The following is a 25,059-nucleotide window of genomic DNA, read 5'->3' on the forward strand; positions in this document are numbered from 1 at the left end:
CCAACCTGTATACTAATTACTTAAATGTTCACAAAATCTTTAGGTCAGCCGAGCGAAGCGGCTCGTGCCTGTAATCCCAGCACTTTGGGAGTCCGAGCCGGGTGGATCATGAGGTCAAGAGATTGAGACCATCCTGGCCAACATGGTGAAACCCCATTTCTACTAAAACTACAAAAAATTAGCCACGCGGTGGTGCGTGCCTGTAGTCCCAGCTACATGGGAAGCTGAGGCAGGAGAACTGCCTGAAACCGGAAAACAGAAGTTGCAAGTGACCTGGCATCGTGGCCACTGCACTCCAAGCCCAGCAATGAAAGCAAGACTCCGTCTCAAAAAAAAAAAAAAAGGTTAGGTCATTTATGCAAATATCTGAAAATATATATGACATGGTGAACTGAAAGAAAAATCTTCGAGGGTGTATAATTCACAAAAAACTTACCCTCCTATAGAGTCTGGTAGATACATTAACTGGTTTTCATCTATTTTAAGAGTTGTTATATTCTTCAACAAACCTATTGAGAGAAGAAACAACATACAATTTTTCAGCTTAAACTATAAGCAAGTCCACCAACAGTCAATGTGAGACATATTACATCTGACAAAAATTAGAAAGAACTTTCCTAACAAACTTATCTAAAAGAGATACCACTCCCAATCCCAACATTCTATTCCCTCATCCTATACTTTCAATCTTCATTCACATCACCATTTAACATAGTGTACACTTGTTTATTAACTCTGACTAAAATATAAGCTTTATTGATAGTAGGAACTTTTAGTCTTAAAAGTTCTACTTTCATTGCTCACTGCTGTAGCTCTGTTCCTAAAAACAACGGCATGGCACAGAAAAGACAGACAATATAAACTTGTTGAATTAATAGACTAAAGAAATGGCTGGGCGCGATGGTGCGTGCCTGTAGTTGCAGCTACGCGGAAGGCTGAGGCAGGGGAATTGCTTGTACCCAGAGGACGGAGGTTGCAGTGAGCTGAGATGGAGCCACTGCACTCCAGCCTGGGCGACAGAACAATACTCCATCTAACGGTACTATGAAGGTAGTTCATAACAGGTATATAACAAACTATTCCATATATACTCAATACCAAAACAGTAAAATATCTTCTAAGTTTAAAAAGTGTTGACTAGAGTAGAATCTTAACAAACTTGTAAAAACATAGTTTTAGCTACAACCACCATGTGATTTGAGAAATATATAAAAATATTTTTAGTTTTTATATTAAAACATCAAAAAGATGTCAAGGTTGAAGTTTTGGGTCCTTTCAACAAAATAATTCGATTCCACTGACATATAACTGAACAAGCAACTACACAAATACAGACTCAATTATAGATCTCTCATGATTTGTTCAACTGATCTGTTTTCTTATCTGAGCATGTACAGGATATTATTGTGACTTAATTTATCTGCAGTTTTTAATCCATGTGAAATTGGAATTTATAAACGGACTTTGGATTAAATATGTCTGCCTTTCTAAGGTTGCAAATGTTACATTAAATGATTTATGTTGTAAATGACAAAAAAAAAAAAAAATAGAACTGAAAAAAATTACCAAAACAAAAGCTATAACAATAAAAGCTAAGAGTTAAACCAAATTCACATAAATTTATTTTAAAGAATTTAAATATATTAGTAATAAAAATGAGATTTTCTTACAGTAAATAAAAAACAGTAACGTCGACAAAGAAGTAACTTGTACAACTGATCATACCAGGGAAAAATTCAAATAAAATCTGTTCCTGTGGTAATGCAGTATACCTACCTCATAACAAGTGAAATTTGAGATTATGCGGAAGCCTTGAATTTACTTTAATAAAAATTACATGAATTTGAAAGCAGTACAAACCAATAGTCTCAGGCAGCTGCTGAAGTGAATTGCTTGATAACAGGAGGTCTTGAAGGTTTTCACATGCTGAAATTCCTTCTTCAACCATTTCAATATTATTTTTAGAAACATCCAAATATGTGAGCTGTTTCAAACTACCAATAAACTATAAGTAAAAAAAAAAAAATGAATCTAATGACTTTAACATCAGTAATTTGTAAAAAGTTTAGGCAATAAATCTGATACCAAGTTTTAATTCAAAATTAAATGCTAATACAAGAAAGAAGACTCCCAGACAGCTTTATAAATGCCATTAGAAATGTATTCAGTAATAAAGCTAAGATCTCCTACTAACTGTAGCCTAGCAGAAGTGACAAATGACATATACTTTGGGAATTCAGCTGTCCATTGTCTCCTAAGGAGACCACATATATGGGGATTCTTGTGTTTCTTTATGGAAGTAAACAATTTGTCAGTTGTTAAAACAGAAAGTTCATGGAAAATATACCAGTTTACCAATTTCTTGGGAAAACCAAATTGGGACATAAGTTCAAATGATACCACTGGAAAGGACACACTCAACAGTATTAAAAAGAGATTTACAAATGTTTATTATGAGAATTCTTAGATTATAATCAACGATGTGCTCATGGTAAAAAAAATATAATTTCCTACTGTTTAACAAAGAATAATCCAATTTCTTTTTATTTATTAAAAGTAATTATAAAAGGTGCAATGCACAAAACTGCAAAGGAGAGCCAGAAATAAGTGATGCCATTTAAAATCTCATATACATACCCCTGGAATAAAAGTCAGTCTATTAGCATCCATCCAAAACTCTTTTAATCCACTTAGTTGCTCAAGTACTTCAGGCTGTTGGGATTGGGGTAGGGAATAGCAGTAATTCAATTAATTTACATGAATATCTTTATCTGGCAAAAGAAGCCCTGGGAATTTCTAATAATCTTTAGTTTCAAATCATTAAATTAAAGGAGTAGGGGGAAGAAAAATAAAAAAGCAGGGCCAGGATGTGAGCCTTTCCATTGCATTATAATTACTACAGTAAAATTATTAATGGAGAAATCAAAGAGACAGTCCACAGAAGTAGGTTACAAAAAAAAAACATTTAAGCTTTGGATTACACAATAGGGTCAAATATTTATATAATTAGTAAAGAAATAAAAAAAATAGGACCCACTGCTTAGAAGTAGACAATAAAAACATACACTCATTCATTATCAATAAGAAGATACAGTCTTTTAGAAAACAGAAAAATTACAAATGTTCCCTGGTGACATTCATCAAGACGGAGATAAAAGACAATATACATCCCAAATGTTCATAATCAGGGAAAGGTAAACAAAGTCAAAACCACATGATACAAATATACTGTAATTTAAACCTCTAGTAAAAACTTCTAATTACATGGTAGAAAATTCTTTATAAGATGGTGTTGAGGACATAAAAATTAATCCAAGTGTTGTGGCAGACCTTCAGATCCTAGCAAAATTTGCTCCTGGGCATTGTCCCTTCAAGGCTGCCCTCTTCAAAGTTATTTCTATCACCTCACAAAGTCACGTGAATCAATGATCATGTGATGACACAGAGTACCATCATATCTAATGACCACAGTTAACAGTCCTACATAAAAGGAATGCCAATCAGGTTTACTATTAACATATAAATATAGATACAAATTCCAAATGTAATTTAAAAGAAATTTCCTTTTGTGCATTACTGTTATAATTCTACTGTAAGTTTTTAAAAGTGTACAATGTTGGAAGGCCAAAATAGTACAAAAACGAATGATGATTTTGAAATCTTTTTGGATTCTTAAAATGAACAAATGAGATTTTCTAAAGTTAATACAGAAACAGATTATAGAACAAATATTGAGAAAGGACATAATAGATAAGTAATTTCAGAAGCACAGCATGTATTTTAGAGAATGAGGTACTACTCCAAACCACCATGTTCCTCCTCAAGTCTCAGCTGAAATTTATACTATTAACACAATATCCATAGGGCAATACTACAGCAAACAGTTCTGAGAAATTCCTATCCTTAAAACCATCATTTGTGAGCTACCACAATTTTAAACAACGAATTTGCAAACTAATTTAAAAGGTGAATAATAATGATACTCAGCTTGACTAATTCCTCTTCAAAAAAAAAAACTAGCTTCAAAAAAAAAAAAAATCTTGGAAAACTCACTAAAGACAAAAAACTGCTTACATACTGCTCCTTTCCTTTTAGATTCAGCCTCATAGTGCACTTGGCATACAAAGGTTCTCATTACCACTTCAAAAATAACAGTTGTTTCACTTAATGATTTTCCCCTTAGCTATTAAGTAACATTATAGAGAAGTATCTTATTACTGAATAAATTCACAAGCAATACCCCATGGAGCTATCTCTGATTCAGAGCTACTTTTACCTGCTGCACTCCAGACTGATGTTTCTCACTTTATAATCACTCAAATTTTCTGCTTCCTATGCTAAAAACTGTTTAGGTATCTCCTCCATGGACCTCTCACTGATTTTACATTTTATCCTCACTTTTGATCAGAATTTTATCTGTCTGGTTAATTTTTCTATCTGTCTGGAAAGTTCTGGCTAAGAACTTTCATATCTTGTAACTAAAGAAAAAAGAAGTAAACCTTTATCTAATTTTTAAGAGAAATACATTAATTTTCACATTTTGTTCTTGATCAAATATAGGAATTTAGGGAAAGTGACACTGATGAGAACTTACCACTTCCGTGAATTCATTACTCCCCAAATCCAGTCTTTCCAGCTGGGTCAGTCTATTCATGGTTCTATTCATAATGGAGTAATAAAAAATTAACTACAAAAATATCAATTACATGGAAGCTTTCAAAACACAGTTTAAAACATTCTTATGGACTATGCAGTTATTTATGGACTTTCACATGTTGACAAAATAATGTATATATTTCACATATATAATATATGAAATTATATATTTTTGGAGACAGGGTTTCGCTCTTGTTGCCCAGACTGGATTGCAATCTCAGCTCACTGCAACCTCCACCCCCTAGGTTCAAGCGATTCTCCTGCCTCAGCCTCCCAAGTAGCTGGGATTATGGGAATGTGTCACCAAACTCGGCTAATTTTTTTGTATTTTTAATAGAGACCGGGTTTTTCCCTGTTGGTCAGGCTGGTTTCGAACTCCTGACTTCAGGTGATCCACCTGCCTCGGCCTCCCAAAGTGCTGGGATTACAGGCGTGAGCCACCATGCCCAGACATAAAAATATATTTTCTAAAAAATTTAAAAAGATTTCTAGATAAAATGAATTATCCACTATTATCTTATTTTGTCTTTTCATCGCTCTTTCCATTTATATTTTTAAGAAGCAACTGGAATAAATTTAAACCCACAGGCCAGAATATGAATAGAGTTTCCACTTCTTCACATAATAAACTTTCATACAGTACAAGTCAGCTAATACATTTTGGCAGATGCATAGTAATAACTACCATAATTATAAAAATCCTTTTTCTAAACTGCTCATATATTTTTAAGACTTTAAGATAACTGTAACTCTGAAAATTTTCAAAATGCTAAGAACGGTACATGGTATATTACACCTCACATGTTCAAATTAAAGCCAGTACAATTCAAAATAAAGTTTTATATAAATCAAAATTAGTAGTTGACACTTATTTTAAATAAAAGCAATAATATACCATTCTTAACTTCCAACTTAACATCAACACTTCTGGGAAACTACAGAAACTTGAAAGATACACAAATCAGTTTTGTAATGAAATAAACTATGTTGCACTTTTATCTTTTAATCTCTCCTTTAACAAAGGTACTTTTGAAACTAATTCAAGCAAACATTTATGCTCTTAAGTTGCTATTTTTGTATAACCCCTATTATTTAATACACTGAGATGATACCAGTTACCCAGATAAGAAATTCTGTATTACGGATTTTGTAGGATATGACAAAATGAGAGCAAAATATAGTTATAATCACAATATCAGTATATTACATTAATATGTTAACACATTGAAAATGAATGTCATTTAAAATCCACAGGCACTTTTGATTTATGGCACAAACAACACAGACTATTTCTATCTTCTTTGGAATTTTAACAAAAATTAGTAATAAGTAAAATAAAAGTTGCAACATTTCTCCAGTTTTTTAGTTAAAAAATATAACAAACACCATCATTGTAATGACACTGTTATTAGTCTACATTAGAAGACAATTTTCCCTTTACATTTTAAATATGCCATTCTGTCATCATCCCTTCAATTCATCTTATAACGCCAATTTTTATAAAACTGCTTTCACTGAGACTTACTAAGTGCCTATTCTTACGTACTATAATTCTACTTCCTTACTCACATCTTTGCCCAGAAAACCTGTTAAGATCTAGCTTCCTTCATAATAAGCAAAAAGTGTTTCCAGGATCTTTCTCCAGATGTATTAAATCACATGCTATGTTAGTAATTTCTTACATTCAAATAACTATACCAGGTAGAGATTTGCAAAAAGTAAATAGGAGTGTGAGGAGGAAGGGAAGACTGAAATAACAAAACATATTGTTACATTTCTTGCTTCAATATTGTCATAATGACAAGGTAACAGAAAATTTACATGCAACTATTGAGCACATAATATCAATGGAGGTAACTTGTGAAAAATAAGGCATAACACTTTTAGAACAGGGCACAAAAATGAAAAGTAGTGCACTGGAAAAATTCAATTACAGATGATGGCCTACTAAAGTTAAATTTTAAAACAATTTTAGAAAAATGTGACACAGATATGTAATAAAAAAGAAAATATACGGTCATGCCAAAAAAGTGTCTCCACTTCAACTCTTTATAGTCAATACTGACAAGTTTGGCTGTACTCATACACTTAGAAATCTCAGAAATAAAACTGCATCCCAGAATAAGATCTAGCTGCCTATCTCAAGGAGAAAACATAAACAATATCCCTCAAATTTTCTCCCATCAGTTTCTAAAATTCATTTGTATTTAACTCCTTTTACTTTCTCCTCTCCTCAAAGGCAAAGTAAAACATCTTTTATGTACTTGGTACTGTGCCCTCCAGTATTCTTTAGGCAGCATTAAATTTCACTTAACTATGTATCTAAAGCAACAGCTCTTTCTGTGGCTCTAGTCTTTGATATAGTCACATAACCTAACTGCACATGACTTTGTAATATTTAAAACTGTATCCTCTTGTTTGTGAGGTCTCCAAAGTTATAATCAGGCAAAAGCAATTAGGAAAGAGAAAGAAATAAAGAGCATCCAAATTGTTAAAGAAGCAAAAATTAGCCTTGTTCACAGACAACTTTTTTTTTTTTTTTTTTTTTTTTGAGATGGATTCTTGCTCTGTCACCCAGGTTGGAGCGCAGTGGTACGATCCTGGCTCACTGCAACCTCCCGGCCTCCAGCGATTCTCCTGCCTCAGGCCTCAGTCTCCCAAGTAGCTGGGATTACAGGCATGCACCACCATGCCCAGCTACTTTTTTTGTATTTTTAGTAGAGAAAGGGTTTCACCATATTGGCCAGGCTGGCCTCGAACTCCTGACCTTGTGATCCGCCCGCCTTGGTCTCCCAAAGTGCTGGAATTACAGGCATGAGCCAACACACCCAGCAACATGATCTTATAGCTAGAAAAATCTAAGGACTCCATCAAAAAAACTGTTAGAACTGATAAATTAAGTGAAGTTGCAGGATACAAAATCAACATATGAAAATCAGGAGGATTTATACAGGTCAACAGCAAACAATCTGAAAAAGAAATCGAGAAAGCATTCCCATTTATAGTAGTTACAAAAAAACATAAAATACCTAAGAATCAATCTAAAGGTGTGAAAGATCTATATGAGGAAAACTAAAACTGATATAAGAAATTTAAAGAAGACACAAAAAGTGGAAAGCTACTCCATGCTCATGGATTTTATGAATTAAAACAATACTATCCAAACAACATACAGATTCAGTGTCATCGCTATCAAACACTAATGACATTCGGAATATTTTTAAAATCCTAAAATGTATACAGAACCACAAAAGATTTCAAATAACCAACGTTGACACTGAGCAAAAAGAACAAAGTTGAAGGCATCACACTACTAGACTTCAAAATGTACTTCAAAGCCACAGTAACCAAAACAGCACAGTACACAGGCATAGAGACCAATGGATCATTTGTCCAGAAATAAATTCATGCATTTACAGCCAACTCATCCTAGAAAAGGTGCCAAGAAGATAAAATGGGGAAAAGATAGTTTCTTCAATAACTGATGCTGGGAAACTGGATAACTATACACAGAAAAATGAAACTAGATTTCTAACTGTCACCATATATACAAATTAATCAAAATGGATCAAAGACATAAAACTAAAACCTAAAACTATGAAACTACCAGAAGAAAACATTTGAGATTGTTAATTCCCAATTTCAATAACAAGGATACTGGTTTGGGCAAAGATTTTTTATGTAAGACCTCAAAAGCACAGGCAACCAAAGCAAAAAAAATAGACAAAAGGGATATTACAGCAAGCTAAAAAAGTGCCCAGCAATGGAAACAATCAACAAAATGAACAACCCAAAGAATGGGAGAAATATCTGCAAAATATCAATCTGACAAGGGATTAATAATCAGAATATATAAGAAGCTTCAACAAATCAATAGCAAAAAAATGCGCCGAAGATCTGAATAGACATTTCTCAAAAGACATAGAAATGGCAAGCAGGTATATGAAAAAATGTTCATCACTAATCAGAGAAAACTACAATGAGATAGCATATCAAAAAGAAAGGCAATAATAGATGCTGGCAAGGATGTGAACAAAAAGGAATCTCTGAACAATTTGGTGGGAATGTAAATTAGTAGAGCCACTATGGAGAACAGTACAGAAGTTTCAAAAAGAAAAAAAACTGAAAATAAAACTATCATACAATCCAGCAGTTCCACTACTGGGTATATGTACAAAAGATATTGAAGGGTTATCTGAACTCCCATGTCTATGGCAGCACCATTCACAACAGCCGAAATATGGAATCCATTTAACCATCAACAGATAAATGGATAAAGAAAATACATATACAGAATGGAATATTATTCAGCCATAAAAGAGGCTACCTACAGTAACATGGGTTGATCAGGAGGCCATTACATTAAATGAAATAAGCCAAGCATAGAGAGACAAATATTGCATGTACTCATTCATATGTGTGAGCTAAAAAATGTAGATCCCAGGTCGGGTGCAGTGGCTCAGGACTGTAATGCCAGCACTTTGGGAGGTTGAGGCAGGCAGGTCATTTGAGGCCAGGAGTTTGAGACCAGTCTGACCAACATAGCAAAACCCTGTCTCTACTAAAAATACAAAAAATTAGCCAGACATGGTGGTGCATGCCTGTAGTCCCAGTCACTCCGGAGGCTAAGGAACAAGAACTGCTTGAACTTGGGAGGCGGAGGATGCAGTGAACTGAGATCATTCCACTGTACTCCAGCCTAGGCGACAGCGTGAGACTCTGTGTCAAAAAAAAAAAAAAAGTAGATCTCATAAAGAGTAGAATGGTGATTACCAGAGCCTGAGAATGGTAGTGGAGGAAGAAATGAAGGGAAAAGAATATAAATATAAATGTATGTATACCTAAAAATGGTAGACAGTAAATTTTACACATATATTTTACCTCAATAAAAACATATTAAAAACCTCAATTAAAAACCATTATATTAAAAGGAGAAAAGAATACTTGCAAACTTACTGAGAGTCTAATTTGAATCTCTAAAATCTATTAAAATCAGTTAATTGCCTATGATATCACATAGTAATTGTAGGCTTAGCTATTACAGTAAACAATTTACATCTTGGTTATTCAAATTTCTTAGAAACTAGTCACGTTTTTAGCTAAGGAATTATCACTGAAAGTATCAAATCTGTAATATATACATATGTTTTTGAATTTTAATATGGATTATAATTTGACTTTAACTTATACTCACATCATCACTATAAACATTCATCTATGCATTCAGCAGTCAATTACTCAATTAAACATACTGTCTTTTGGAATAAAAAAATAGACACGGTCTCTGTCCTCACAGATAATTACGGGAGATTGAGGGGAAGATACATGCACATACATGCATGTTATATGCTGGTCAGGGAAGAGAGTGACATACAATAAAAAGACATATATTAACATTATCCAGCAAATACTGCAACAGACATCAATATGTCACAGAAGCCGAGTAAACAGAACAGCTCCTGGGGAAACTGGAGATGTTTTCCTTCTGAAGAGATGAGAAGTTTGTTTGTTTTTTTGTTTTGAGACAGGGTCTCACTCTGTTCTTATGCTGGAATGCAATGGCACAATCATTGCACACTACAAGTGCAAATTCCTGGGCTCAAGCGATCCTCCCTCCTCTGCCTCCCAAGTAGCTGGGACTAAAGATAGGCAATAGTAGATGCCACTGCACCTGAATAATTTTTTAATTTTCTATAGAGATGGGGGTCTCGCTTTGTTGCCCAGGCTGGGTGGTAACAAATCTTGATGATGTAATTTCAATGTGAGTTGACGCAAATTTTTCCTGTAAAGGGCCAGACAGTAAATATTTTAGGTCCTGTAGACGTAAAAAATTTTAGGGCCTACAGTGATAGAGGAGTGACAACCACTCTAACACCAACAACAGGTGCATATAGTAGTGACAACTACTTTATCACTGTAGAGCAAAAGCAGCCACAGACAATATGTACATGAATGCATGCAGCTGTGTTCCAATCAAATATTCATTTATAAAAATTGACAGTGAGGCTGAGCACAGTGGCTCACACCTGTAATCCCAGCACTTTGGGAGGCCGAGGCGGGTGGATCACGAGGTCAAGAGATCGAGACCATCCTGGTCAACATGGTGAAACCCCGTGTCTACTAAAACCACAAAAAATTAGCTGGGCATGGTGGCGCGTGCTTGTAGTCCCAGCTACTCAGGAGGCTGAGGCAGGAGAATTGCCTGAACCCAGGAGGCGGAGGTTGCAGTNAGGCAGGAGAATTGCCTGAACCCAGGAGGCGGAGGTTGCAGTGAGCCGAGATCGCGCCATTGCACTCCAGCCTGGGTAACAAAAGCGAAACTCCGTCTCAAAAAAAAAAAAAAAAAAAAAAAAATTGACAGTAAGCCAGATTTTATCACAGACTGTAATTTGCCAACCCTTAAACTGTAATACTATAGCAATGTAGTCATAGTGTTTTAAGACATTTGTTCCATAAATAGCCACAGACTACAGTGCATTTTGAGTTTATAGAGCTGTTTCTTTTATAGCTGTATCTTTTTATTTGCTCTTGGACTGCCATCTCTTGTTGATGTTAGCTTACCATTAGGGAACCAATCATCCCATTTCTAATGTATAATACACTAGAAGTCCAGACAATCAAGTTCTATCATTATCAGGCTTCACATGAAGACCCAATGGATCTTTTTAATGGGCAATATGTGTATGAACTCTAGAAGATGAACCTGGGATTTCTATTCAGGACTGAGGTGGGCTTTACATACTTAATTATTTTGACTTTTATGTCACACATAAGACTGCATTTCAGACAGCTATAAATCGTTACCAATACAGTACCACATTAAGCACCAACAACAGATGCATACATTTTAATATTTTAACACCACTAATTAAACTATGGTGACCACACAAGATTTACAAATAACTTGCACCACATTTTAGGTAATAAAAATTTACATTTTTAAAGACTTAAGCATTAAAAATTATAAATTAAGTTTTTAAAAGAATAGCACCTTTACTTACTTAGGCAACATTTTTAACTGGTTTTCTCTAAGTTCTAATATTTGGAGTTTAGTTAATCTGCAATACAAAGAACAAATCATGTATCTAAGACAAAGACAATGAATTTAATAAATTAATGTCATATTCTAATGTTTTAAAGGAAGCAATGTAATTGTATAATTACTATATGCAAAGCAATATATTAAAAATTGCAGAATACAACATAAAATATAAAGGAAGAAAAGACTATTTCTGCTCATCAGAAATACGGTCAGAGGAAAAGGGTGAGCACTTCCACACATTTTCAAAGTGATAAAGTGATTATTCAAAACTATCAATCCTCCAGCATTTCATACCTTTTACAAAAAATTGTTAACTCTTGGTGGATTCCCACAAAAACTGTTAACTCTTGGTAGATTCAAGAGCAATAATGTAACTCTAAAGTGCAGCTCTGAGAAGAAATAAAGAAACAAAAGGAGGAGAAATGCTCTGGCACTTCATTGATGCACATTCTACTAAAACTGGAGGGAAAATGAACAGATTAAGTGATGTAAATGCCAGATACTGAAGAGGAACCTGACAAGTACGTCAATGATTTTTAGATAAAAGATGGCTAAAAAAATTAACATTTAGTTGGCTACCATTTTCTCTAGTAGTTAATTTAAATTCAGTAATAACTTCATATCTATTATACATTCATCTGTTTAAAAAAATTACTCAGACTTGAGGGTGGCAGAGAGACAATGAGGTTGCCCCCAGAAACAGATTCCCTTTTCTCAAGAATTTTGATTCTATAGGGGAAGACAGATCACCCAATTATTAAATCATTTTAGAATGTAATGCTAAGAATGTAACATTCAGTATCTCAAGCATACAGAAATTAATCTCATTGAAACTTCCTGTTTTGGCCATCTTAAAAAACATTTTTTTTTTCTTTTAAACTCTCACTGATTATTGTTTACTTGGAAAAATTAATTCAAAGTCACCAAAGAAACTATAAAAGTCACAATCCTTGGGAATAATTTAAAAAGAGCCTATGAAACTGTAATTAGTACTACCAACGCAGCTTATAGTTTTGTAAACTTTATAAGAGCTAATAATAAAAGGTTTTAGAAGAAACCATAATTTACCTGCCAAAATTAGCTGGCAAGAACTCAAGGAAAGCATCATTCAGGTACAACTGGGTTAGGTTTAACAGCTGAGAAAATCCATCAGGGAGCCTATATAAAACATATCAAAATTTAAATTAATTTCATATAAGAAATTCAGTCTCTTATTAAAATCTAAGACTCCCATAAGATATTTTTCCAACAGATAATAATCACTTCTTTACTTTTATGAGAGCCCCTTCAAAGATTTGCCTTCTATAATAACTTACTTGTTTCAATGTATCTTCATCACTTTGTAAACAGAAAATGAGGTAATATTTGTTTTAATAATGTAAAATCTGAACAAAACAGTCAACTATGAATGAGCCACAATACATAAAAATATATTTAGGATATAGCTCTGAAATCAGCAGGCACTCTTGAAATCATCTGAAATCTACCTTATCTACTCTCACTTAAAAGGACTAAATTCTAAACCTTGGCACAGAAATTCTGGGCTGAATAATTCTTTGTTGTACATGAGCTATCTTGTGCACTGTAGAATGTTTAGCTATAACACTGACCTCTACAAATTAGATGCCAATAGTGTGCATGCATGCACACATATACCCCATAATGAAAACCAAAAAATGTCTCCAGGAACTGCCATAAGTCTCCTGGGGCACAACAACCCCCAGTTGAGAACCACTGGTTGAGATTATTTTCAATTTCACCATTTGGCTCCTAAATTTAAAGATTATACAATTTCATAACAAGCAAATGAAAACAAGTAACATTTAAAGCTGAATGACATGTTAGGGCCATGTAAGAACCTACATGTATTAGCTTTACTTCTATTTTTTGTTGATTATGAAATGAGTACAGATCTAGAATTTGATGCTAGAGCAGTATTTTCATGTGAGACTATACATAATCTTTACATGTTTGTTTTGGATTGGTATGCTTCTTTCTACCCATCTTTTGCTTCACCATTCCATTTTCGCAAAATTTAACAGTCTTGATGCCAGGAAAACTTTGTTTGCAGTCATCACCATCACAAAAGGACATTCACAATCTGATACATTGCAACAAATAGCATAGTTTTTCTTTTTTTGTTATTGTTTTGTTGTTTTTGTTTCTTGTTGTTCTGTCTTCTATTAAAACTGTGAAGAAACTTTTGGTTTCCTTTATTGTTTTCAAAAGTTTGAAGGCACCACACACCTGATTTGAAGGCAAAGACACTCTTCTAGCAGGTAAAAAACAATAAGAAATGAGGATTCTAGTCTCACTTCTGACATTTAACTATCTGTGAAACTTGGAGTAAAACACTCTCAGTATCTCTTTTGGATCACAATTTTATGTTAGTAGTATATGGGGTTAGAAAGATTATTTAAAAGATTCCTTTTTAACTCTAAAATTGGTATTTTGTACAGATTTAAGATTGAGATAAAATTTTTGTTAAAATAGGTAAAATAATATCTACTACTGTTTCATAATTGTTTTATTCACAAAAGTAATTTATAATTCACCTCAGAACTTACTTAGAAATAGGGTTTACACTGGCCTCCACAACTGTCAAAACTTTACAATTTTTTATATTTTCTGGAAACTCCTGTATTCCTAGAAAACAAACAATGATCAAATTAAAAGATCTATTACAAAGGCCTAAATAATAACAGTAACAATAATATATACTTTCCAGATTCTAAAGTAATTTACCAATTAATAAGGAACTAGATGAACTGACACCACCACTGTGAACTAAACAATGACCTCCGCAACGATTTCTTTTTCTTTCCTCTTTTTTTCATTTGCCTCTTTATAACTGCTGATTACTTTGGTTGGTTTTTACCTTTCTTTCCTTCTATTACCTCTTCTGAAAATTAGTGCCTTCCCCATGTGATGTTAAGGACATAAACTGTAGAACATTTAACGTTCTTTCTGTTTCTCTCACTTTAAAAAAGGACTTTTTTTCTTTGAGGGAGTCTTGCTCTGTCACCCAGGCTGGAGTGCAGTGGCGCAAACTAGACTCTGCAACCTCTGCCACTTGGGTTCAAGTGATTCTCCAGCCTCAGGCTCCTGAGTAGCTGAAATTACAGGCACCCACCATCACGCCCAGCTAATTTTTGTATTTTAGTAGAGATGAGGTTTCACCATGTTGGTCAGACTGGTCTCAAACCCCTGACCTCAGGTGATCTACCCACCTCTCCCTCCCAAAATGCTGAGATTAGTAAAAGCCACCACGCAGGTCAAGGATTGTTTTTATTAAATGCTGGGTTCTTGATTAAGCTGGTTCCTAATATTCATAAGCAAAGCTGAAAATAAAGCTGCACACAGAAGAGGAAGACAATCTACATCAGATATGCCAGTTGATATGCCTGAAGGCAGCATTGTCTATCCAGAAGATAATGAATTATTTTCTCTTTCCTGCACCTATCCTATTTTTCCTAACTATATTTATATTCCCCTTTCTCAACCTTTTCCCTTCACATAAGCCAGTATCATGCTCAAAATATGATAACTGCTTTAAAACGCAGTGATTTCTGAATACAATGATGGATGATATTCAACAGCTCTATTAGGCATTTCAGCTTTTGAGTATCCTAGATCAGTGCTTTTCAAGACAAATGAGGTAAAGGATTACGGTTTTTAAATTTTCCAATCTGTTGTGGACCAATACATTTACAAAATACTGTACGACTAGAATAATGTCCAACTACAGTGAAAGATTCTGAACATTTACTCATTCCCTGAAATTATCACAGCCAAAATAAAGTAACAAATAATTTTTGGACTACCACTGGTCCACAGATCAACTTTAAGAAGCACTGTTCTAATCTAGACTAAAGGAATGCATAATAACATTTAAAAATTCCAAAAATGAATTTTACATAGCCCGTGTTTGTAAAGCCTATTGCTCCATTAACATGATATGATTAACAGAATTGTCATTAAAGAACCATTTCAGACCCTTTCAATTTCATCACTAAGTCTACCACAGTATCATATATAGAATGTCAGGTGATGAAAAATGAGTGATGCAAAACCACCAAACAGGAAATGACACAGTAGTAACTGTTTCAGTCAAAACTCATCAATGGATGCTGAAACTAGTGGGTAAAAGTATGATGATCAACAAAGTATTAATAGAGACTCAAAAACACTCTTTCCACAAAATACTTAGCGATTAAAAAGGAAAAATTCACTTTATAGTAAATCTGACAAGCACCACTTTAACCTTAAAAATTGCTTCAAAGTTGGCATTATCAGTTAACATCATCATCATTTGGCAACTAATCTGAGATGTACTGAGAAACAATAACATATCGCTTTGGACATATATTTGCCAAAAACATACAGCCTGAATTTAATCATAAGCAAGCATCAAATGAATCCAAATAAAGTAAAAATTCTATTAAATAAATGGGCAATAATTTTCAAAACTATCAAGGTCAAAAAAAAAAAAAAAAAAAAAAAAAAAAAAAAAAAAAAAAAAAAAAAAAAAAAAAAAAAAAAAAAAAAAAAAAAAAAAAAAAAAGACAAAGGAAGACTGAGGAAGTAACTAAAGAAGACTAAGGATCCATGAGACCTAACAAATAAATGGAATATGTGAAAGTAACAAGTGTTTGTGAGGATGTTGAGAAACTGGGAACTACACACATTGCTGTTAAGAATGCAAACTGATATACGCACTATGCAAAATAGTTTGGTGGTTGTTCGAAATGCTAAACATAGAATTTTTTAACTGGAACTTTTTTTTTTTACTACTACTTCAATTTAATGTTGCATTCCCTGGCCTTTTCAGTTTTCTACTTCTTACATTGATTTTGGTAATTTATTTTTCATTTAATCTCTTTCAAAATTTAGTAGCTTTGCATCATTCATTCTTCCCCTTTTAAGTGGGAAAAAACTCATTTTTAATAGAAAGATGACAAAAAGGAATATGGGAGATGTTTCTTTTGTAGATGGGAGATGGGAATTTTCTTACTGGTAAAACAAACTTGCCAATCCTATTCCAAGCCCCCAAATTAACACTGATCTACAAGACATTCTTTTTACCTAGAATGCTCTTCCTCCCAGTAAAACCAGAAGAATCATCTGAGAACCTGTCCTGATTTCTAAACTCAATGAAATCTAACTCTCCAAAAACTTCAATTATACATTTTAGGGCATTTATACAATGAATTATTTTGTAGTACTTGTGTATTCTTTGTATTATTACTAGTAGGTTTTATTTAGATTGACTCAATTCTCCACTTTAAGTACATGTAACTATTTAGTACATTGTATCTCTGTACAACAAATGTTTGCTGAATTTCACTTACCTACCATCTTCTTTTCTCTCATTCATTTACATACAAAATACTTTAAGTTATTGAACATTTTCCTTAGGAGTGAAGTCTTTATTAGTTCTTCAACGAAAAATTGTCTTTAAGTGATCAGTCCATTGAGAATGCATTGAAATGGTACTCCTAATATATTACAAGAGCACCCCTTTGCTGAACTGAATAAATATTTTTTAAATGAAAGGACAGTGTCTGCTGCTGCAGAGCCTACGGAGAGCATGTAGTGGTAACTGGTAGCAGTGGGGCTAGAATTCTAGGGTATGTGTGGTGCTCCAGGGCCAAGGTAGAGTTGTAGAGTTACAGAGTAAGCAGAGCGAGTTTTGAATTACTATGAAAAAGTCGCACTGAACATTTTTGTGATTTTTTTAAAGTCATTCTGTGAAAATGTTTGCATTTCTCTTGGGTAAATACCTAAGACTGGAATTGCTGGGTTAATTATATGTTTACTGATGTGGTGGATTACACTGATTTTCAAATAATGATTCAACCTTGAATACATGGAATGGATCTGGTTGTGGTATATAATTCTTAATATACAGTATACTTTTTAAAAAGTGAAACATTCCACGTTTGGGTGGGGCAGGAAAACATTCTATACTGTTCTCACTGGCATCCCAATTCATTTTAAAATTTTGCTAAATATCTCATCTTTATTGGTTTTTATTAAAATCTATAAAGTATTTTTGAAATAGCCAAATAAAGATATTATTTCTAGGAGTTATAGCATTTTTAGTATATGATAAAGTCTATCGAAACAGAAAAAGACCTAAGACCATATAATATGTTCTACTGATCTAAAATACCATATGGAAAATAATTTCAAGATATATTTTATATATCTTTAATATAAATTATATAATATAATTTATATTATAATTAAATATAATATATAATTATAATATAAATATATATATATAAATATTATATTTAATTCACATAAAAATATATTTATTAGCTTAATATTATTTAATGGAAATTAATGCTTGCATCATCTCCCACAAATACAAATGAATACTTCATATTTTTATATTTTAAAGTACTTTATTCCATAGCATGTTGTTAATAAAAAGTACTCCACAAATGCCTGTGAAATTATAAATTCTAAATAATTATTGGTTTTCAGATACACAGTAGTATTTTGCCCTAAGCAAATAGTTTTCAAACACTGGTTTTCTACTTTTGAAAATTGCTAGCAATGCATTTAGTCTGACTTTAATTCCTACCATATACATTTCTAGGTTCTAAGTTTGTTAAACTCCAGTTCCCACCTTCTTCTTTAGCTGCTGCTGAGAATTTTCAAAAGCCCATTACATTTTGTTCAGGTGCCTCAAACTCGACCTATCCCAACCTGAAATTACCTGTCTTCAAAGTTATTCAGCAAATGTGTTAGTATTAGAAACTGCTAGGTAACTCAAATACTAAGGCTAAAAGGTAGTTAGGAAAACAAACATTTCTACTTGACTAGCTTCTCCCACGTACATTAGCAGTGTTCTTTCTCGGTAGCTTTTGTACTTTCTCCTCTTATTCCAGATCTGTTCAATGTTGGGGTCCAACAAGGGCTCATTCTTTAGCCTTCTTTTGATTCATTTTCATGTCCTTGGCAAATGCATCTAATCTCAAGCTTTAAACATCCATATAGTGACAATTCCCAAATATGTATCTCTAGCGCAGCTTTTCTCTTGACTAAACTCCAGACCCCTATGAACAACTAGATCTCAAAAAAACTGAGCTCCTGATTTGTTTCATTAAAACTTATAACTCTCACAGATTTCCACATCTCAGCTGATGGCAACTCTGTCTTTCCAAGGGCAAGACCAAAATCACTGAGGACATCCTTGACTCTTCTCTCACATCCCACATCCAATCTATCATGAACTGCTGTCAATTCCACCTTCAATCATATCCAGGGAATGTCCTCATCTCATTATTTCCATCACTATCACCTCAGATGACTGAAACAGCATTTGAAATGGTTGTTTTTCACCCATATGCCCACAGATCCTGTCTATATATATAGCTAAACTTAAACACAAGTCACATGCTCTGAACTTAAACACAAGTCACATCATATTCAAAACTTTCCAAGTAACTCTATTTTACTGGCAGTAAATGTTAAAGTGCCTCCAAGGCCCTTCATTAGCTGCTTCTCCAAATTCCTACCTCCCTGGCTTCTATTCCTATTGCACTCCCATCTTGCTTACCCTAAATGTTTTAGTTACCCTGGGAACAACAGTCCTCACACATGCTATAGACACCTGCACCTTACAAAATAGCTTCTGGTACATCCTTACCTTAGTTATCCACATGGCTTTTTGAAGTTCTTGCTCAAGGCCTACCCTCAACAATTGTGTTACCTACTCTCCAAAGATGGCTCATTTTATCCTTATATATAAAGTACACCAGCAGGGTGTGGTGGCTCTCATGTGTAACACCAGCACTTTGGGAGGCTGAGGCAGGCAGATCATATGAGGTCATGAGTTTGAGAACAGCCTGGCCAACATGGCAAAAACCCATGTATACTAAAAAAGCAAACAAAAAAATTAGCCAGGTGTGGTGGCCTGCACCTGTAGTCTCAGTTACAGGTGGGAGGCTAAGGCACGAGAATCACTTGAACCGAGTGGTGGAGACTGCAGTGTGCTGAGATCACACCACTGTACTCCAGCCTGGGTGACGAAGCAAGATTCTGTCTTAACTATCTCTCTCACACACACACATACACACACACAGGACTGAATTTCATCACAATTTACTTCTTAATTCTCTAACAGTGTCAACTATCTGTTCTTTTCTCATTATCACAACTTCAATAAATAATGCTGCTTCTTTGACATATACTTTTTTAGTAAGAAAATTCTGCTGGTCAGGCATGGTGGCTCATGCCTATAGTCCCACCAGTTTGGGAGGTGAATGCAGAAGTATTAGGAGTATTGCTTGAGGCCAAGGAGTTCAAGATCAGCCTGGGCAACATGGCAAAACCCTATCTCTTAAAAAAAATAATAATAATTAAAAAATAATTAGCCAAGCATGGTGGTGCACAGCTGTAGTCCCAGCTACTCAGGAGGCTGAAGTGGAAGGATCCCTTGGGCCCAGGAGTTTGGGATGCAGTGAGCTATGATCATGCTACTATATTCCAGTCTGAGCAAAAGAGTGAGATGCTGCCTCTTAAAAAAAAAAAAAAAGAAAGAAAGAAAAAGACTGCCATTCAAACGTAAAATGAAGCACTAGATTAGATATCATAAAACACAGCTGTCTTCTTCAAATCACTCTCATTTAGTTACAGAAGAACTCTCTCTCTTAACTTCTGAGAAAGAGAAAACTCCTCCTGACACCTAGGAGCTGGCCTGGGCTGATAGTATCAGCTGGTCCTTGGTCTTACTACAAACAAGCCCTGGTATTCAGATTCTCCTATTGAACAAAACTATTTCACAGAACATCAATATCACACTACGCCATTCTGTAATGATGACGTATCAAGACAAAAACAAATTTATAATCATGTCTGAAAAAAGACAAAACATGCTTATTGTCCAAGCCAAAAAATACTCAACAGCCCCTTTTCCTAGATAATAAGTGACTGATGTATTGTTTACTGATTACAGCTTTAGTTGTACTCCAAGCAACTTCCCTATAGATAACATTAAGATACCTCATCATAGAATTACTCCACTTCTTGACAGTATCCCATCCAGGGCAACCCTTATTATCTGAAACTTTCCCAGTATCACCAAGAAAAGCCCAAATCCTGTATGTCTTTTTTCTTTTCTACACCTTCTGTGACCCTCAAGAATCCCAATAATATTGAGTTTTTGCTCACTATAAAGTAGTAAATCCAAATTGTTAAACCGGTGGTCTTTGCCAGGCAGGTGTCAACATCCCACTGACCCAGTTGTTGAAATAAGTGAACAGGAGTCCCTTACTGCTCCTGCACTCCAAAGGCAATGATTACCATACTACAGAATAAAACACTGAGTTCTGGTCAAAACTAACTGCAAATGGCAAACTCAAATGACGATAGCTTTCAGAGGATACTAGGTGTTATGATTCAGACCAGATATAACACAATGAGTAATAAGGCCTATGCTATCATAGGGCACAAGTGAGTGCACACTCTAGTTAACAGTCTACATTTATATAAACACTTGGCAGCGGCCAGAAATCATCAGTCTAAACATTAAGTTTTAGGACAGTGTAAAACCTGGTTTTTCTTCTTTCATTATCTTAAATGAAGTGATTTATTAAAAGAGCTAAGCTCAAACATCATTAACTGCAAAGCAAAATGGTAATTTTAGAAATTTAAAATACAAGAGCAAAAAACCATAACTTCTCCATCAATCTGTAATATCTTCTCAATCAACTTAACTTCGTCTTTTTTTTTTTTGAGATGGAGTCTCGCTCTGTAGCCCAGGCTGGAGTGCAGTGGCACAATCTCAACTCACTGCAACCTCCACCTCCCGGGTCCCAGTTCAAGCAATTCTCCTACCTCAGCCTCCTAAGTAGCTGGGATTACGAGCACGAGCTACCACACCCAGCTAATTTTTGTATTTTTTAGTAGAGATAGGGTTTCACCATGTTAGCCAGTCTGGTCTTGAACTCCTTACCTAGTGATCCACCCGCCTGAGCCTCCCAAAGTGCTAGGATTACAGGCATGAGCCATTGCACTTGGCCTCAATTTAACTTCTTTTAGCTTAATGTGAAAAGCCTTTTCCACTAGTTTCTCCCCAATCATCAGATTTTCTCAGGTTCAAAGAACTGCTTTGTGCTTTGACCACAAACTTTCAATTCACTCTTCCTGGGCTTTTTGACTCAACTAAAAAGAAAGACCTTGGTTAACCTCCTTAGTATTCCCATATTAGACAGAAAGATCTGAGCTACATTTTCTGGTTTGTTTGCCTTGTAATCTTTGGCGTTTTATTCAGTATGTTCATATAAGAGAATTAATAGCTTACACAGTTTTTCTTTTATCTCCCCTCCCCACCAGCTTTCCCCATCAACCACCTTGACAGAATGTCTTAATCATCATCTCAGTCTTCCCTACAAGAAAAGCCATTTGAATACAACAACAGATCATTTCTCTAATACTGGGTGCCATTTGCAATGTCTTGGGATAGCAGCTTGGAGAACTTTTTGTAACTTTAAAAAGCATACATGCACACGTATGTTTACTGCAGCACTATTTACAATAGCAAAAACTTGGAACCAACCCAAATGCCCATAAATGATAGACTGGATCAAGAAAATGTGGCACATATACACCATGGAATACTATGCAGCCATAAAAAAGAATGAGTTCATGTCCTTTGCAGGAACATGGATGAAGCTAGAAACTATCATCCTCAGCAAACTAACACATGAACAGAAAACCAAATACCGCATGTTCTCACTTCTAAGTGGGAGTTAAACAATGATAACACATGGACACAGGGAGGGAAACATCACACACTAGGGCCTGACAGGGAGTGAGGGGAAAGGAGGGAGAAAGCATTAGGACAAATACCTAATGCATGTGAAACTTCAAACCTAGATGATGGGTTGATATGTGCAGCAAACCACCATGGCCTATGCATACCTATGTAATAAACCCGCATGTTCAGCACATGTATCCCCCCAAACTTTAAGTAAAATAAAGATGTACAGTAAACTAAAAATTTGGAAAAGAAAGAAAAGAGCAAAATAAGACTCAGAACAAATTAACACTCCAGTTTTATCACAGGCTGTAAAAAAAAACCTGAATTTCTTAACACAAATATTAAAGCTCTTAAAATTATGTACTTCCTAGACTGATCCATTTCATGTGTTTAACAGTCACACAGATGAACTAACAAATTTAGATTAAGTCCCCAATGTAAGAACCAGACCAATAAACAAAGAATAGAGGTCATTTCTTTTTATTCCTAAACCATGCTACCTTACCAATTGAAAAACACTGAAAGAACTACCTAAAAATCAGAAACTATGACAGCCTTAAAGCAAAAATCCTAAAAGCAAATGCTTTTAAAGAAATACAGCTTGATGATATGATGAATAACGAAGTATGTCGCAAGTTTCCTGACTCCTTTTAAACAGAGCACAACAGCCAACGAATCTGAAAACGGTACCTAGCATATTATGATAAACTTGAATATTAGACTTAAAAACCCCCATTTAAAAAGACCAGAAAGATACTCCTTTAGGATGAAAAGGGAGATGTGGTGACTTCTAAAGTGAAAATAATTCCAGAATTCTATAATACTTTGGATTGATTTATCTGTTAACATATGTAGAGATACTCCTTTAGGATGAAAAGGTAGATATGATGACTTCTAAAATGATAATTCTACAATTCTGTAATACTCTGGATTAATTTATCTGTCAACATAGGTAGAGACAGGATGGTAATCAAGTTCATTTACCTTGGAATTTATCAGGCACCACCAGGCACTATACTAAGTACTAGGGATGGAAACACAAATTTCTCACTGCCCTCAAGGAAAAGCTTGAAATGGCAGACATTTAGCCTGAATAAAATCATGAAGGGAAAAGTCACACAAATCAAAAGGCAACTGATCTAAACTCCTCAAAAATGGAAACTGTCATGAAAAACATAAGCAAACTGTTCCTGATTTAAAGGGACCAGTGACACAACTAAATGCTTTACATCATCTTTAACTTGTAAGACAGGATGTGGAGAAGGGGCCGACAGAGTTCAAAGGGCATTATTAGGCAACAGGAAAAAAGTGATATTAAATTTCTCGAGAGTGATAATGATGTTGTGGTTATTGCGATTTCCCTGTTCTTAAGGTATACATATTCCTACATTTAGGAATAAAGACATGATGCCTACAACTTAGCAAAAAGTTGCTTTTTTTTTTTGAGATGGATTCTCACTCTTATCACCCAGGCTGGAGTGCAATGTTGTGATCTCAGCTCACTGCCACCTCCGCCTCCCAGACTCAAGCAATTCTCCTGTCTCAGCCTCCCAAGTAGGTGAAATTACAGGCGCTTGCCACCACGCGCGGCTAATTTTTTGCATTTTTAGAAGAGATGGGTTTTCACCACGTTGGCCAGGCTGGTTGTAAACTACTGACCTCAGGTGATCCACCTGCCTTGGCCTCCCAAAGTGCTGGGATTACAGGCGTGAGCCACCGCACCCAGGCAAAAAGACATTTTATATAAGCAATAATACGCATATATCTTTTTCTTGAACATATTTAAATTCACGTACATGAAAAAGAGAAATGAGACAAACGTAACAAAACGCTAAAACTGGTCAAGCCATGGGTGTTCTTTTACCTTTTATGTAGGTTTCTTATTTGGGTTTGTTTTTTTTTGGGGGGGGTGGGGGGGAGAGACAGGGTCTTGCTCTATTTACCAGGCTGGAGTGCCATGGCATGATCACAGCTTACTGCAGCCTTAACTTCCCAGGCTCAAGCAGTCCTCCCACAACAGCCTCAAGTAGTCGCAATCACAGGCACATGCCACATGCCCAGCTAAGTTTATGATTTTTAGCAGAAAGAAGGTCTTGCTATGTTGCCCAGGGTGGTCTCAAACTCTTGAGCTCAAGAGATCCTTCCACTTTGACCTCCCAAAGTGCTGGGATTACAGGTGTCAGCCACTGTGCCCAGCCCAAAATTTTTAAGATAGCTAGATAAAAAGCAAGACATCACTATGAATAAATCCAATCTAAATACAAATTAAATAACAAATTTATTAAAAATACAAATAGCCCTAAAGTTAAACAGCTCAATAGCAAAAGATAAAATAAAATACAATACTACCTTTAAAGCTAAAATTTATTAGCTATTGTGAACTGAAAGTCAAATAACCACTAAAAACTTCACCTTAACCTAGGATGAATATAAGTAAATCATAAATCCTAAAAACAGGTTTTATTTCTTAAAACAGAAGTGTTAATTTGATCTTAATCCTACAAAACATATATTTCAACGGCCTGAAACTAAAATAAATAGAATTTTGTAAGTGGATTATATATATATATATATATATATATAT

General features: G+C 34.7%; 1 protein-coding gene across 5 annotated transcripts in view; it reads right to left on the bottom strand.

Moving 5' to 3' along the window:
• The window catches only part of ERBIN (erbb2 interacting protein), a 140,528-nt gene that overhangs the window by 49,441 nt on the left and 66,028 nt on the right, over positions 1–25,059 (bottom strand). For all 5 annotated transcript variants that reach the window (XM_017537849.2, XM_017537848.2, XM_017537847.2 and 2 more), the window contains exons 5-11: positions 14,266–14,344; positions 12,767–12,856; positions 11,658–11,714; positions 4,595–4,658; positions 2,638–2,712; positions 1,861–2,005; positions 437–509 (exon numbers count right to left, since the gene is read on the bottom strand). In XM_017537849.2, the coding sequence (XP_017393338.1) occupies positions 437–509; positions 1,861–2,005; positions 2,638–2,712; positions 4,595–4,658; positions 11,658–11,714; positions 12,767–12,856; positions 14,266–14,344 (583 nt within the window). The remainder of the gene's footprint in view (positions 1–436; positions 510–1,860; positions 2,006–2,637; positions 2,713–4,594; positions 4,659–11,657; positions 11,715–12,766; positions 12,857–14,265; positions 14,345–25,059) is intronic.

This window comes from Cebus imitator, unplaced genomic scaffold, assembly GCF_001604975.1.
Source record: "Cebus imitator isolate Cc_AM_T3 unplaced genomic scaffold, Cebus_imitator-1.0 Scaffold107, whole genome shotgun sequence".
NCBI classification, from domain to species: Eukaryota; Metazoa; Chordata; class Mammalia; order Primates; family Cebidae; genus Cebus; species Cebus imitator.